Consider the following 16,428-nt stretch of genomic DNA (forward strand, 5'->3'; position numbering starts at 1 on the left):
AAATGTTTAATCTGGCAATTAAACTTTGGTAAAAGAAAATCTTAACATACACAAATTCCTATATTTAAAGCAAAGTCTTTGTGTCCTAAAACATACATTTGTATTATTCTTTGATCCATTGTGTTCTGTTCTGTCAGAAGTCCAGAGATTTCCGTTTCCATTTTTTCAAAATATTGTCCCCGGCTTTGGTTGAATTATATATAGGACTTGCAGCGAGACCACCTTCTCCTGTCCCTCCCCCTCCTCTGACTCTTCTTCTCCCTCCCCCTTTTCTGAAAGTGTTACCCTCTCATCCTCTATCTCCCCTCATCCTCTATTCTCCTCCTCACCTCCTGCTGCACTCCATCCCACTGCTGAGCACAGGTATTTGTTTAGGAATCTCTCGGTGGAAATTATACTCCATCTCCGGCGCTCCCTATCAACACACAATTATCATGGGCAATCATGCAGAACAGTGCTGAATTCAGCTGGGACTCCCACTCTGATGACATTACTGACTGCAAGGCCCAGCTTCTGCTGGAGGTAGTCTGCCCCACACCTGCATAACCTCTCTCTCTCTGGCTCTTTATTTCGCTTCTTCTCTCTCTTCCTCTTCATCATACACTCTCACTTGGCTAGAAAAATGATTAAACCTTTTTTTTTTTTTTTTTTTTTTTTATCTTATTAGGATTTCATTTAAACCAGGAAGTCCACCAGATAAGAAATCTCTTTCCTCTGGGAGACTTGGCTGAAAGGACCGTTCCAACGTCAAACAGGACAAATCCTGTGATTTTATCTTACAATTTATTGGTATCTGCCCACCTTATGTGGCCTCCTCTCATGACCAGCAATGGGTTACCTCAGTGCAGCTTCTCATACGGCTGAGCTGAAGGTGATGTGATTCAGCGCAAATACAGTAATTTGACATTTCTGAAATTTGGAAGTGTGAATCTTCATCATCATAGTTTTCTGTGAGGGCAAAATCAATCCCTCAAGATAATCAATGCCTCACATTGTGTCACTCCCTCCTGCATTCTGCAGATGCCTACATACAAGTACATTAGAAATCTTAAAAGGCACAGAGTTGATGCAGACATACGAGAATCAACACAGTAGTCCATTGAGATCCTGATCAAATGCTCCATTCATGAGTGAAATTACCATCCGTCTGTCAGCCAAGGTGTGAATTCTTTCATCTACAGATCCTACCTCTGAAGTTGTGATTAAATGCATAAGGCCACATACACTCCTCATAGACCCAAAGATAAGAAAAATGGGATTTCTGCCTCTCACGGTGTAGGTTGCTATGTTACTCAAGTGAGACAGCAGTGCCATCTTGTGGTATTTTGGTTGGATCTTTTATATTTTTCCAGACATTTGATCCACCATCTACCTATTATCTGTACCTTCTTTATCCTGTCCAGGGTCATGAGTGGAGTGGAGCCCATCCCAGCCGACATTGGGGTAAAGGTGGGTACAACCTGGAGGTTGCAAGTCCATTGCGGGGCTTCTTTGTAAACTCTAGAGTCAAGGACACAAACTCTGCCACAATACCTTGTTAAATGATCAAATTATATATTTCAGACATCAAAGTCTTCACCTAGTCATTTTAATGGTAAACAGAAAACAGAAAAAAACGTTTATCTGACAGACATGTTAAGCCACTATCTTGCAGCACACTCAACAACTCAGAGAGAAAATGGACTTGTGCCAAAAACATGTACAACAAACTATAACAGCATGAACATAGCCGTGTTGCTTCATTCAGAAACGGGTGCTAAACCGATCAAACCAGAACAACATAACCAAGAAACTGCAGTTTCTAGTTATGCACAAAAACATTAAATAAATGTTGCAGAAACAGCAGAGAATAATACGCATGATGCACTCAGTGAAATATGAAAATGTGATTATACTACAGGATAAATTGATAATATTCTACATTCTCCTTATTGTCAGTGAAAAAGGACCAAAACCAACAATGAACTGATCTGAATAATAAATATTGTCTGTGCATCCAAAGCATGATATATTCCTCTGTGCCATAGAGCTCCATTGTTGTCCAAAAACTATTACCATCTTCCCTTATTATGATGAACATGGGCACAGCAGTTTATTTTGAGTAGATACTGTCCTGCTGTCATAAATACTCACCATAATACCAAATGTGTATTATTACTCCACTGCAAATAGTCCCAACAAACACATCATTTACTGCTGTTTGAATAAGAACTACATCCTCAGTATGAATCAGTGAGAAAAGTTTGGGATATTGAGAAACTGAAGCACTACTGGTTTTGTTCTTTTCATGGGATTTAAAGACAATAAAAAATATAAAGAATATCATCAGCCTCCCACTTTAAATCGAATGGCAGAAAACGCTGCTGGTCATGTGTTCTTTAATATAGTAAAGTAATAAAGCTCTGACTCCTGTTACTGTAACACAGAATATAAAAATGATCATGCCACTTTTTAAGCTTTTCAATATGCTTTTTTTTGTTGTTTTGATTTTTTAAAAACTCCATGCAAAGTAAAATACATATTTGTATTACTTGTTCAACTGGAGTTCTGTCCTTTTACTTAATATTTCCAAATAAAAGATGCTTCAATTAACAAAAAATTTTCTCACCAGCAATTGATTTCAGGTAACCTTGACTTTCATGAAGACTCTGCACCACAGGTATTTCAATATTTGTTGTGAATTCCTGCGCCGTCTCAGGGCTGTACGTGACTTAGCTCAAATGAAAGTAGGTCAGGTCGGAGTGATTATGAGGCCATTTCTGAGCTCAACAATGGTTGCAAAATCTTCTCAGAACAAAATGTTTAAGCGTGTCAGATCTTTTTTTTTTTTTTTTTACCACAGAACTGCCAAACAGAATATGAGTCCTGCTTCTACATGGCAGAAAGATTGTGAAAGTATCAAAATCTGTCTAAAAAACAATCATACTCCAGACATCTTTTGCTCTTCTACTGATGCTTCACCAAGTCAGTGACAGTGAATCTGGATGGTTCGGCCAATAAGGAGGAAAAGAAGGCCGGCTAGGAGGCAGAAGAAGATGCCAACGGGGGCAAACATGAAGGACAGACCATAGTTAAGGGACAGATGGAAGTCTGGACAGACCGAAGCGCGCTGGTGGTCTATGTAGACGTCTACCACATCCAACACCTGCAGCCACAGGACGTACATCACCACCACACACAGCAGGAAAAGACCTGGTAGTGTAGAGAAGGGACATATAGGAATACAGCAGACACGAGACTTGAAACTCATCCAAAAATTCATTGAAGTACTTTTAATATGAACAACTAAACAGGCGTTTAAAATAAATATCAAATTACTGGTGAGAAATATTCAGATCCAACATAAAGGTAAGAATACCAACACAACATAGTAAAAGTATGCCATTACAAACAATAAATTAAAAAAAAAATCATACTTAAAATTATTATCAGATAAATGCTCTTGCAATATCAAAATTAACAGTACTTATTCTGCAAAAAAGTTGGTACCGAACGTATTACCACAAATAACATTACTAAGGCGCATTGCATGAGTGGGTAAGTAGAATTGTACAGGATTAATCTTTAACAATACACTGGATTGTTCTTTATAAGCTCATTAGATATTTTGCAAGCAAAATACTAACCTGAAAATCCACTAGAATTTAAAGGTGTCAAATCATTGTAGTGAACTAAAATGCACGGCATTTGCTAATTAAATATATTGCAGTAAAAGTCTTATGCATCTTTTATGTACAGTTTTGTGCTTAGGTTATTTTATGCCACTGGATTTAACTCACCAGATGTCAGAAAGAGGCCGCCCCCTGCTTTATACAAGCGGTGGCTGGCAAACGGAGCCGCGCAGATAATGAGGAACCCACCGAGCGCTACAGCTGCCACACCAATGAGCATGAAGATGCTCCAGAAGCCTCTGTAGACTGGAAAATAGAGATTTTAGCCAATTAGACATGGAGCTATTGGATAAACGAGGACAAGAATCTCACTGTATGAAAAGACAAATGTAAATAAATACTCACTTATGGCTGTATCGTACTCTGTGGCATTGTGGGTCTGATGAGATATGGGGAATGGGAAAAGGTACGAGGGCATGCACACCTTTGAGTGAGGCTGATTTGCTGCAAAGAGAGGGAGTACGTGGGTTTTTTTACACCATAAATAGATGACAAAATTAAAATTGTTGGCAGTTAGAGGGCAACTTTTATGGATACAGTGTGTAAAAGAAAGATTCCTACAAATATTGCAAACAGACAGAGGGTGTAAATGATTTTCATTTATTTTGAAAATTGTAAACTTACTGCTTAAGATTGTGGGTTATTTATTTCCCCAGGTCAATTCTGACTGTCTCTTAAGGTCTGGATTTCCCTAATTTGACATACTGACACAACAATATGATAGCTGTGTACTTCTTCTTTTATATGTTTATATTCTCTCCCTGTTACTTAATTTTCTCTCTTTTTTCTTCCAACATGTGAAATTCCACAGACTCTCACAAGGTGCTTTCATTTCTGGAGGGTGTTTCTGACAATGGCCTACCATTCAAAGTCCCTATCCCAAAACAGATGACACACGATCACCTGACAAACGACCAGAATAACATCACATGGTACGGCCTTGAAACAGTCACATGTCAGGTTTTCTAACCAGACTGTCAGGCAATTTTAACAGACGAGATAGCAGCAAATCAAAAGTGCAAATCAATTCTGCAACACAGTCGTAATGCTGTCATGTGACTCATGGGGGTCAAAAGATTGGAGGAAAACTGTATCATCAAGCATCAACTGAAGAGGACAGAGATATTTCAAGACAAAAATTACAAGTAAAACTGTCATCCCTTTTATTTGGGTCTTAATATATTTTTCCAATCAGCCGGAAGAGTTTAACTACAATCTTCAGGTTGGGGTCCAGGAGATCCCAGGCTCCTTCTGACTTAGTTTAAATCCTACTTAACAGTTTTATTATCTTAATTTTTAATGACTTTTTATAAATGTCTACATTTAATTTCTTAACAAGGAATCAGCTCAATGTCAGTCAGTGTCACTGAGGTTATATGCAGAACTAACCCTCTAAAATCCTGTCAGGGTCTAATATGGGGACTCAGACCTCTCTAGGATAAAAATAAAACTAAACATACGAAATTCCACTAAAGTACTGTACATGTCTGTCAATACATTTTTGGTAACCGAATGCAAATATTTATTTGCTTTTATAGTGTATAGCATATAAAACATGACATATATAAAGCAGTGCCAACAATGAGAAAATAAAGCCAGTATCATATTGTTGATTTCATGTGTCTCACTTACTGAACCAGAGCCTCCACAGCAGGTTTTCATCACCCATGTTGCCTCCAAAGGAACACCTCCAGAAAAACCCCTCATGGTACAGAGTGATGTCACTGCTGCTCTCCTGCACCACCACATCTACACGCTGACATAAGGAAGGAAAAAGAACAAATATTCATTACTGAACATACTCTGACTTCTGGGAGTCTGCAAGATAGGGTTTATATACATACAGTTTTGAATCAACTTCATGTTATCAGCTAATGAAATCAAAGTCTATGGGAGGTGTTTAAATAGGATGTGAGGCAGGTGTACAGTGTGCTGTCACAGAGCAGCTGCTAAGTCAGGTCAAGGGTTGAGCAGAGCGAGCACCCTTCACCTGAGGCTGGTTAATTTGGTGTCAAGTGAGCGTGCAGGTCAAGGATGTTCTCATTCAGGAAACGCTCATCGTTAGTGATCACTATTTTTGCACGCAAGAAAAAAAAACAATTTCCTAAATGCCTATAACTCCATCTATAAAACGCTAAAGCAGAAAGTGGAGGCAATGAGAGACTTTGGACCTTCAAGCTTCATGAAGTCAATTGGAATCCAGTCAGGGTATAAAATTGACCTTTTTACACTCTTTTAATTTTCTTTCATTATCAATGCTATAAGATGTGGGATCTCAACCTAGGCCTTGAAGTTTAAAGTACAAGGGGTTTCAGTACGTTTAAAGGTATTGGAGACAATCACAACCATATTTCTTCTACATAAAATATATAAATTTTCTTTGTCTTCTCACAACAGTTCTAACAATTGAGAAACAGTCTTTTAAACAGGTGACCGATGGCCATAGTCGACCTGCGATGAGGGATTATAAGGGGTTAAGGTTAGGTTTAAAAGGGCAACACAACCCTAAAAAGTTGAATTATTGCTATATAATGCCAGCACTCCCCCTTAACTTAATGCTGAACTGTTTTCTGTTTGTGTCTTGATACATTTTCTACTGTAAAAATGTGGTTTTATGTGTGTTTGGACAAAGATCACACTGCATGATTACACTGTACTGTATATACTAAATTCATCATTGCTTTTATTGTGCTGCTATTACGTCTCAGTATCAGTGTCCACTATGAAAAGCTAAGTATGTTCTAGTCAGTGATATTTAATATGGTATGCTACCTCTGGGACTACTGGTAGTTGTATTTCTATCATAGGGGCACATGGTACGAGGTATGTCTCATTCACTGCATAGCTGCACACACGCAACATTAAACAGTGTCTGATTACATGAAGAGGGCTGCAGGGATGGCTCTCCACCTACTGAAAGAGTGATCGGAGCAACTGATCACAGTTTGTAAAGTAGAAGAATATTTCAAATTCTAGTTTGAAGATCCACCATTAGACTTAAGCAGTATAAAGTATAAAAATAACAATATGGGATTGTGTAGACTGTGTCTTCACAATAAACCATTTAAAGTTTAAATACCATACAGAGTAATACAACTACTGTGGTCATTTCTTGTCTGAGCCCTGCCAGCAAAAACAACTCCTTTATATTTAGTTCCAGGCATTATAAACGTGAACATTTTTGACCTACAAACACATGACTGATCTCGATCTGATCTAGAAGTCCCCAACAATATCCGACTGTCTTCTGTGTCATTTTGATCTGCTGTTATTTCAAGACCAACACCCACCTCTACAGTCACGCCGCCTGGGCCAAGAGATCCTTCAGGATTTGGGTGGCAGGTCTCTGAGGCCAGCAGCCAGTAATCAGTTCCAAAAGAGAGGAGGATGAACACAGCTGCCAAAGCCCCAAACAGCCCCGCAAAAAACAACGCCACACTATGCTTCATGGTCCGGGATTGAGCAGCCACTCGGCTACAAGATGCCCACACTCAGTTTGACTTTCCCCTCCAGCTACAACATGTGACGAGCAGAGGCAGAACCTGGTGACTCCTCTTGCGCTGTATTATATCCACTGAGTGTGATGCGTTGTGACTCTGTACAGCTGGTTTCTGATGGATTACTGGATCTTGACTCTTCTTCTCCCCTGTGTCTCTGTCTGTGTTATGGGAGGACGAAGTTGTCCGCATGACTCCTTTGGGGTCCCACCTACCCCCGGGGCTATTTTTGGTGTCTGACTGAAGGCGGCTGCTCCGCTCCACTGTGGAGCTGAGTGTGTGGAGCATGTGGGGAGTGTGAAGGGAGGGGATCAATGCATAAATAACCAGCGGCAACTGGACGCCCAGTGTTGGCACGGGAATGTTCGGGCAGGGTGAGACTGAAAGGACAGAAGAGGAGTAAAGTATCCCACAAAACCCTGCCTGGAAAACCTTTGCCCCACCAGGACAACATGCACATAAACACACGCACGCAGCAGTAGCTATCATTTCCCGTAAAGAGGGTGCTGGATATTACTGTAAATGAAGCCTTTCATGGAACTTCTCTGGGATTTTTAGTTGTATCAGACACCACAGATTATATACTTTAAATGAAGTCTTATAAACAATCTTTATATGTAACACTAATTTTTATGACACTATCTCAGAGGAAGTCACACAAACTTACACAAAAACAACAATGTTGAAAAATGTACTAGCAAGTACTGAATATGGAACTCAAAAAACTTATCATATATGAATTAGCTTGTCAGTGTAAAAAGTCTCTGTGGCATTAAAAACAATTATGTTTTTGACCCAAAAAACAAACCAAAAAAAGGCAAATTTTAACCTGTTCCACATATGGTCATTTTTTTTTTAACCTGTGCAAATTATGATTTATCTTCCAACAATAAATGTTTTACTAAATTTGGGTTTGCGGTCAGTCATCGGCAGCGTGAGTTGAGGGGAACCTGGTTTATTAGCATCTAAGAGGAGTATTTAGCAGTGAACCTTTATGTCTAATTTACACACTGATGTGACACTCCCCTCACCCCCCCCACCCCACCCCCCACACACACACCCCTCACCCCCCAACCAGAGGGACTCCACCCACATCCACTGCTCAGTAGAGTGTGTCTGGTATCACACGTCTTGTCTAAAACCCAATTAAAGAAAAATTATATTTTAGTAACAGCTTGATGGCTTCGAGGCCAATAATTAACGTTTCCAATCTACCCCTTTAACTTCAGTTTTATCTGATTATAGGAGTAAGCCCTCTCATCTAAAATACCGTCACACATTGTCAAATATGTTTACAGGTCATATATTTGGACCAGTAGGCCTACAAGCTGTAGCTATAGTAGTGGTAGCCTACTTTCCCATACACTCAAGTTTATGGGCCGATGGTCCTAACTGTCATTTCCCAGTTTCTATCAGTGTGGCAAAAGGACATTTGAGAATCATTGGGTGTGGTGACTTTCAGCCAAACAAGCCTCTGAGGGGTAAAGTGAGTGTTCTGGGCTAAAAAAAAATAAATGAATGTCCACTGGATGTATCTACCAATTTATTCCCCCTTCGGCATGCACATACTCACCTTAACGCAGGAAGATACCAGCAAAGTCAATATTCAATCACGTATATATTTTTTTCCATTCAGCAATTCAATTTAAACACGTCTCCTGCCTCACAGAAACTGAGGTTTGTCTTCCTGTTCTACACACCTGCTTTGCATGACTTGGAAATTTATGCTTTTTTCTATTGCGCCACCGTGTGTTCATTATCAGAACTGCGATGGTCAGTGTCGTAGATAAGGATCATAATAAAACAGGCAAGACAAAAAATATACTAAATTACTTTTTAATATACTAAATTACTTTTTTACTAAGTTTCATTAAATATGCCTACATTTTTAGTGATTCTTAAAACTTATTTTTTTATAAATGTATATGTATATATATATATATAAAAAAACGATATATATATATATATATGTAGGCCATTATATTCTTGAGAGCACTGCTGCAATTAAGAGTAAAAATGTCTTTTCTTTCTTTGGAGTGTGCCTGTTGTAATTCTCCAGATACCCCAGCAGGTGGTGGACAAGTAACCCCGTCTCACATAATATGTAAACCTGTTAAGATCACAGAAAACATCCTGGGAAATTGTTAATAATATTGTGTGAAGTCAATATAAAGAGCCATGTTGCTAGTTACTGTAATAAGTTGGGGAGAATGATAATAGGCTAACATTTTCAACACTATAGTGTCCTATAACACATTTGCATTAATTATACGTAGGCGTATGTACAATACAATATATTTGACTTAAAGTATAATGCATATTAAATAAATTAGAGCCTTAATGCAAGTACAAACGATAAAAAAGGCTCATGTTGTTGTCAATATAAAGTTTAAAAGACAATACGCCGTCCAGCCTGTGACGTCAGTGGACGATACCATCATTCACAGCAGTGATGGGGGGGGGGAATCAAACCAGACAACGCAACTGTTCAACGACCGGTTAATAAACCTTGACCCGGACATTTGAAATTATCCCAGGATGTATGTTTTACACGTTTCCATTAAATCCGCCAGTTTCCACGCCGTCCCTCTTTTTGCGCACAGATTAAAACCCCTCAGTTTGACCCCACCCTCTGCTTCGTCAGAGCACCGGCGGGACGAGGACGTGAGTTTTGTGTTTTGGTCGTTTACAGTAGAGCAGATGAGCGTTTCCGTTTTGATAGATACCGTGCAGGTACAGCGGGAGGATGAACAACCATAAATGGAGCACTTTATTTCTGAAACCGAGAGGAAGGACGAGGATTATTCAATGTATCTACGTGGTGGGCTTCATGGTGAGTAAATAGCTGAGACTTAGCAGTTGTCCTTTCAGCTGTCCCAGCGAGCTGTGCAGTGTTATGGAGACAGGCTTTCATAACTCGTGCCGATTTAAATCATGTAAAAACAAATTTTTTAAAAATCCCTCATGGTTATTTTTCTTTTGCAAAACAAAATTGCAGTTATTTGTTATTTTCAAGGTGTAAGCAGATGCTTAAAATGTAACTAATAAATAAAAGTCAAATTGGAAAAAATTAAGTTAAAACAAAAAAATCTAAGAAATGTACTATTATCATAGGTCACACTGACCTTTTAATGCCTGTCATACTTACCTGCAGAGAGATAATAACCCTCCTGGACGTTAGTAGACTTTGCATCCCCTAAAATGTGTTAAATCTTGCTCTAAATCAGCAGATGCACAGCTGCTGTACAATGGAGAGGTTTTTTTGGGGATTTTAAAACCTTCTCTGAGAGCATGGACAATAGGACGTGAATGTACTTAAGTACACGGCCAGTATAGACTCAGCAGATACGATTATTGACACAGCACTATAGTAGTATTTCAAAATTTCTCTTGAAGATAGCTCACACACACAACTCCTATCATCTAATGTACAAATGAGGTGTGTAGCTTGTAAAAAGCCGGAGGAAGTTTGTTTTGACACTGAGTGTATTGAGTGTCGCCTCTTCAAAGCATCACTGTCAGTACAATATGTTGTAAAGTGGACTGGTACTTCCTTGAATTTAAGGACATGCTGAAACCTGTTGAATTATATTATAGGGAATATAACTGATAGGTACATGTTAAAAAAAATAGAAATATTCATAGTGTTATAAGAGCTGACCTACAGTCATGCTTCAGAGAACTCATTTTACATTTCAGCCTGCATAGCTGGTGAAACAGTCATCTTAATTAAAAGTGACTAAAGGAATAAGTAGCTCAGGGTTTTTTGGCACAGCGAGAAGACACAAACTGCTGGGGCAGTAGTGCTGCTGAAGGTTAAGCAATTTCTCTAATAGGTTGTGTTAGAACACTGTATGAGCTGCTGTGTGACTTCAATCAAGACTTTGGCAAGACCTGCTCTGATCTCAACAATGCAGAAAAACAGGATGAGCGATGACTTTCTTTTGCAGCTGAATCCATCCTCTAAACTGTCTGTGCTGATGACTGGACACCGGTTTTACAATATGTATGGTATATGTGATCAAATCTTTTGGGCTCATTCCCTCTCCCCACTCACGTCCCTTGTTGTTTTCTGTAGGACTTGTTTGGGGTGAGCATGATCATCCCGCTGCTGAGCCATCATGTGAAGGCTCTTGGAGCAAGTCCCACTGTGGCTGGTATTGTAGGTAAGTTGTGTCCATAATATGTAGTAATCTATTTAAGTTATGTCGCTGATGTACTGAGGAGTCAGCCCTCAGAGTGACATAACAGTTAGTTAACGGATAATTAGTCTGCAAGCTGACAAGACATAAAAGGTTTTTTTTTTAAATAACCAAATAATTGGACAGTAGCCGGTGTTAAAAGAACATAATCCTATGATTCAGAACTGCACTAAACACGTTGTCGGATTCGCGGTGGAATTTTTAAAGAAGGATCAAATTGATGGAGCAGATATTTGTCTTTTTATTAACGAACGTGATTAATAATGTGTATACACATTAATTAATCTGTTGACAAAAAAAGTCATTAAAGCCATTATTCAAGCAAAAATGTGCTTCGGATACACAAAACACAACCAAATACAAAAAAAGATACAAGTTATACAGAACTAAATGGAACTAACTGACTTTATATGGCTGTTTCCTTTGTTTGCTTGGTTGTTGTTTTTTTATGCATGAGTTTTCTCTGCTGTTTGGCCCACCATATATTTAGACTCCTGGTTGGACAAGCACGGCAATTTGAAATTTCAGCTCAATTTCACTAGGAAGTGATGAAGAGATTTATTGATTGTAAAAATAATTATTCTGTGACAATAACAAGCAATAACGCCCCATTATCCTGTGCTGTAATTGTTGTTATTTGTCTAGTTACACTTTACTGGAATGAAGTTAGATTTTAACTATATTTTAGCATTTCGTGTTGTTTAAGGAATAAAATAGTCTCTATAGTCAGTATCATCTTAACATTAGGTTCAGTGGATGTGAACACACATTGCATGTGCTTTATATTTCAAACATGAAATAAAGCAAACATTAAACTGTTGTAGGTTCTACATATGGGATCTTGCAGCTTTTCTCAAGCACAATAGTTGTAAGTATTGACTTTGTTTCTCTCTGACAAAACATGAACGTTGTGTCCATGTTCAACCCCCTGTTCAGTCTCTCCTGCTTGATAAGACACACTCCCACTAAGTTGGTCAAAATGGCTGCATTCCATGTCATCCCTGGTATTTCATGAAAACAATAAACACTGGCTGTTTTAGGTCAAATGTTGTCACACAATGCACCCAGTCTCCACACTTTCACACACACACACTCACAGACACATAACACACATAAGCTACTCGTAGTTAGCCACAGTTGCACATTCACTTTTTTTTTTTTTTTTTTTTACCATTTTGCACCATTTGACACACCCATGACCAGACACTGGGAAGCCTTTGCTCTATCAATGAACAAAACTTTGGTTGGCACGATGACAAATCAAAGCCTCGATGATTCAGAACCCAAAGTCCTCTCAACAGTCAGCGTGTCATCTGAAGTTTGAATCTCAGCTTTCCAAATCTTTTTCCTGCCTCACAGAGCTCCTGAAATTGGTTTAATTCTCGGGGGTCATGCGACAAATTAAACGGATAAAGGAGTCATCTGTTGGTTCCTGTATGCAGACCGGCTCGATCCTGATAAATGTAGGGATACGTCAACAGCTGGGTCACTATGAAAATCCCACCCGGGTACATCCAGAACACAGCAAACTCAATTGGCCCAAATTTCATTATTTCATCAGATGGTTGTGTGTGTGAAAGAGAAAGAGGGCGAGAATCTAATAAAGGCTTGTATAAGACCCTGAGATCTGTAAAAAGAAAATGCAGGGTTTTTGAATATTTACTTCCATTTTTGGAGTCATCTAAACTTTCAGATTAACATTCATATACTTTCAACATAAAACCAAAAAGAAAAATAGTTTTTCTTCTTTCAAAATCTGTCAGGCTTCTGCTTTTCTTTGTTTGTCTCCACTTGTTTTGTCTTTTGTGTTAGATCAATGAATAAGTGGGAAATTTAGCAATGAAACCTTTACAGATGTTTGTAGGAATACAGAAATATCTGTAATCTCATCTCTGAACATCTTTTAGATAATGGCAAATGTATTTTATTTTCGGTTTCTGATCGTGTGTGGTCTCCTCTGTGTGACTGGCAGGGCAGCTGGAGTGATGTGGTGGGACGGCGGTACTCTCTGCTGACCTGTCTACTGCTGAGTGCTTTAGGCTACGGCCTTCTGGGGATGTCCACCAGCATCGCTTTGTTTGTCCTCGCACGGATTCCTGTAGGTAAGGTGGATGGCTGCGAAAGGACATGTGGCAACCTCCAAGCCCAAAAGGGCTGGATGAAGGGGGGTTTTTTGGTCCAGGAACAAATGCTCAGTCTTAACATACTAAATTATTGCATAATTACTGGTGAATTATTATAGAGGTAGCATTTTACTGCTATAGCCGGTCCAGGTGGAGCTAGTTCTATTTTATTTTTTATAATTCAGCAATGTAAAATTAACCTGGAGAGAAGATTGTTGCGAGAGCTGCCAGAAAATGTAGTGGGGTAAAAAAGATGATTCTACCTAGCTTCTTTAGTATCAGGGTGGCCATGTTGGTTCATTGTCACAGTGTCATGGCTTCCTGGGACACATGAAGACAACAGAGCCGCTGTTATCAGGACAGTTTTTATAGCATAAAAGAAGTATATTTTTTCTAAATAAAGTTTTTTCTTCTCCAAATCTTCTACAGTCATCCTGTCTCCTGTATTTTCTTCACTTGCATTTTTTGCGAAATGAACTAACATGTATTCTCTATCTGTATAAAAAAAAAAAAAAAAAAAAACTGGCTGTTAAATTACACAAAATGAAGAAAACTGTAGCGGTTCATTTAAATAACATTAAATAACAAAATGTTCATCTTTTTTCTTTAGAGGAGAGCGACCTGGACAAAAAGCCACTTTTTTTTCTTTTTCTTTTTTTTTTATTGTCAATGCGTTTTCTGTTTCAGGGCTGTTCAAGCACTCTCTGTCCATCTGCAGAGCCCTGATGTCTGACCTGGTGTCGGAGTCAGAGCGCCCTCTGGTGATGGGACACTTTAATGCAGCCTCCAGCGCAGGCTTCATCCTGGGTCCTGTTGTGGGCGGCTACCTCACTGAACATGAAGGAGGCTTTTATACCTCGTCTTTTACTTGTGCAGCCATCTTCCTTCTAAATGCTGGTAGGTCAGAAACTGAGAGATTTAACTGATTTCACAGATCCTATTTTTGAAATGTTTATCTGAACGTGTTTATCCTTCCAGGGTTGGTATGGATGCTTCCATGGAGTGAGACGCCTGCCCACCGTAATGGCACTAACTCCAGTAACAACATGAGTACAGGTTGTCGTGACAACCACTTTAGTAAGTCTGTACACAATGGTTCTCATGCAAATAGCGACCACCCGGTGTTGACGGCAGAGACTGAACCAGACTCCAGAGCTCCTGGGAAGAAAAGTGGTGGTCTCAGGTGGAGGGAGGTGTCTCTGCTCCAGCCTGCCTGGAGACAGCTGTCCTCCGTGGGCTCCAAGATCCACATGGTGGCCTCCTCTGACATGTGGGACCTCTTCCTGGTGCGTCTTCTGATGGCCATAGCCATCATGCTCTACTACAGTAACTTCTCTCTGGCCATGGAGGAGCGTTTCTCACTCAAACCGAAGGTGACAGGTTATCTGATCAGCTACAGCAGCACCCTGGGCGCCCTGGCCGGGTTCCTTGTGGGGCCGGTCACCCAGCTCTACGGGAACAACATGCCTGCTCTGCTGCTTCACTCCACCATCCTCACCTGTTCACTCATTTTCCTGTACGCTGCTGCGCCGAGTGTGTGGCAGGTGCTGCTCACCTCCACCTTCTTTGCAATTTCTACCACCATTGGACGGACATGCATCACAGACCTGGAGCTGCAGAGGGGAGGGGTCCAGGCCAGCGGGACTCTGATTGGAGCCGGGCAGTCGGTTACAGCTGTAGGTCGAATCCTGGCCCCGCTTCTCTCTGGTCTGGCCCAGGAGTTCAGCCCCTGCGGCCCCCCCAGTCTGGGGGTGCTGCTGGCGCTAGCAGCTGTTGGTTTACTGCTCATCAGAATCCCCAAATGGGACAGGAGAGGCATGACAAAGACGGCCAAACTCTGACAGTAACTCAATCAATAAATATCCACCGCTCGGAAAGTGCTCTTATTTGCAGGAGGGTGAGCAGCAGGCTCAGAGTCGGAACAGTGTTTCCCACCCAAGCGTGTTTTTTAACGGGATGCCTCCGTACTTGTAGATGTGACGACATCACAGGGTGAATGTGGCACATGACCACCAGCGCTGCAGTCCTTCTCTCAGGAACAGCAGAGTCAAAAACCAAGTGCAGCGTTGAGATGAGGACAAGGCTGCAGAGTTGAATGTGCTTCCCAATATGCTGAAGTTCGATCAGAGACATGCTCCTCGTCTTGGCACAAAACCACTTGTGACCACTTGATTGGCAACAACGTACGCTTTGTTTTTAATGTAATTCTGTAACCACTACGTAGTCAAAAATCCTTTAAGTTACTTAATGTAGGTCTACTGATGATACACTTCAAGACTGAAGAACTCCTAGTGCTTCACTAAAGTACAGGAAGAGAAAGGTGATACTCATGAGACTTCAGATTCACATTGACAAAAAGAGATGAAACTGTGTGGAAACTGGAGTGCGGGACAACAAGGCAGATTGTGGTGCTTCTGGATGTCAGTTTTACACATTTTATCTCAATGCCAGTCGTTTCATCTAAAGCATTACATCAGAAATGGTTCCTGTGGTGGTATAAGCGACGGTTTGCTCACGTTTCTGAATCATAGATTTTACATTTGTAGAGATTTTTTAATTTATCTTAAGAGATGTTTAAAAGTATACTTACAGAAGTAATTCACTGTTTTGTTTTTTTGTTTTTTAAGTTTTGTTTCAACTGTGTTCTGAGCACCTCTGCTGTTTAATAAACCAAACACCACCTGGAAAAGAAGGAAAATGTGCCTGAATCCTCACATGCCTGAATAATGTCAAAAAGTTGCAAGGAATAAACAACGGTTTGTATCTTTACGAGTCTCTGGTGTTTTTAATTGTAAATGAAACACTGAAATCAGTGCTTCAGTATCTATAAATACATACAACAATACTATTCTCTTCTTCTTTCGATGGGCCCTTTATATGGTGGAAACCAGAATACTTGATGACAGCTTTCAAAGACATAAAAAAAATTATTTCA

The 16,428-nt window shown here is 39.9% G+C and overlaps 2 protein-coding genes across 2 annotated transcripts; one reads left to right on the plus strand and one right to left on the minus strand.

Moving 5' to 3' along the window:
• Positions 1-1,569: 1,569 nt before the first annotated feature.
• tmem182a (transmembrane protein 182a) lies at positions 1,570-7,356 on the minus strand. Its single transcript, XM_069707585.1, has 5 exons — positions 6,962-7,356; positions 5,304-5,427; positions 4,017-4,115; positions 3,780-3,917; positions 1,570-3,192 (listed from the first exon to the last, which is right to left on the minus strand). Exons 1-5 carry the CDS (start codon positions 7,118-7,120, stop codon positions 2,966-2,968), a joined length of 747 nt encoding a protein of 248 aa, XP_069563686.1. The 5' UTR covers positions 7,121-7,356; the 3' UTR covers positions 1,570-2,965.
• Positions 7,357-9,682: 2,326 nt separating this feature from the next.
• On the plus strand, positions 9,683-16,262 carry mfsd9 (major facilitator superfamily domain containing 9). Its single transcript, XM_069707586.1, has 6 exons — positions 9,683-10,001; positions 11,247-11,334; positions 12,195-12,238; positions 13,343-13,472; positions 14,181-14,390; positions 14,472-16,262. Exons 1-6 carry the CDS (start codon positions 9,915-9,917, stop codon positions 15,332-15,334), a joined length of 1,422 nt encoding a protein of 473 aa, XP_069563687.1. The 5' UTR covers positions 9,683-9,914; the 3' UTR covers positions 15,335-16,262.
• The last annotated feature ends 166 nt before the right edge of the window (positions 16,263-16,428 follow it).

This window comes from Brachyistius frenatus, unplaced genomic scaffold (assembly GCF_029030835.1).
Source record: "Brachyistius frenatus isolate BFR_SWC_R1_liver_20210118 unplaced genomic scaffold, ASM2903083v1 Contig_70, whole genome shotgun sequence".
Taxonomy (NCBI): domain Eukaryota; kingdom Metazoa; phylum Chordata; class Actinopteri; family Embiotocidae; genus Brachyistius; species Brachyistius frenatus.

Excerpts from the sequence above, each read along its gene's own strand:
- tmem182a (XM_069707585.1), bottom strand. The coding sequence starts at position 7,120 with ATGAAGCATAGTGTGGCGTTGTTTTTTGCGGGGCTGTTTGGGGCTTTG. Across the intron at positions 5,428-6,961 it reads CAGGCGGCGTGACTGTAGAG|CGTGTAGATGTGGTGGTGCA; the intron begins GTGGGTGTTGGT and ends TCCTTATGTCAG. Across the intron at positions 4,116-5,303 it reads GCTGTGGAGGCTCTGGTTCA|CAAATCAGCCTCACTCAAAG; the intron begins GTAAGTGAGACA and ends CTCTCTTTGCAG.
- mfsd9 (XM_069707586.1), top strand. The coding sequence starts at position 9,915 with ATGAACAACCATAAATGGAGCACTTTATTTCTGAAACCGAGAGGAAGG. Across the intron at positions 12,239-13,342 it reads TTTTCTCAAGCACAATAGTT|GGCAGCTGGAGTGATGTGGT; the intron begins GTAAGTATTGAC and ends TGTGACTGGCAG. Across the intron at positions 13,473-14,180 it reads CCTCGCACGGATTCCTGTAG|GGCTGTTCAAGCACTCTCTG; the intron begins GTAAGGTGGATG and ends TTTCTGTTTCAG.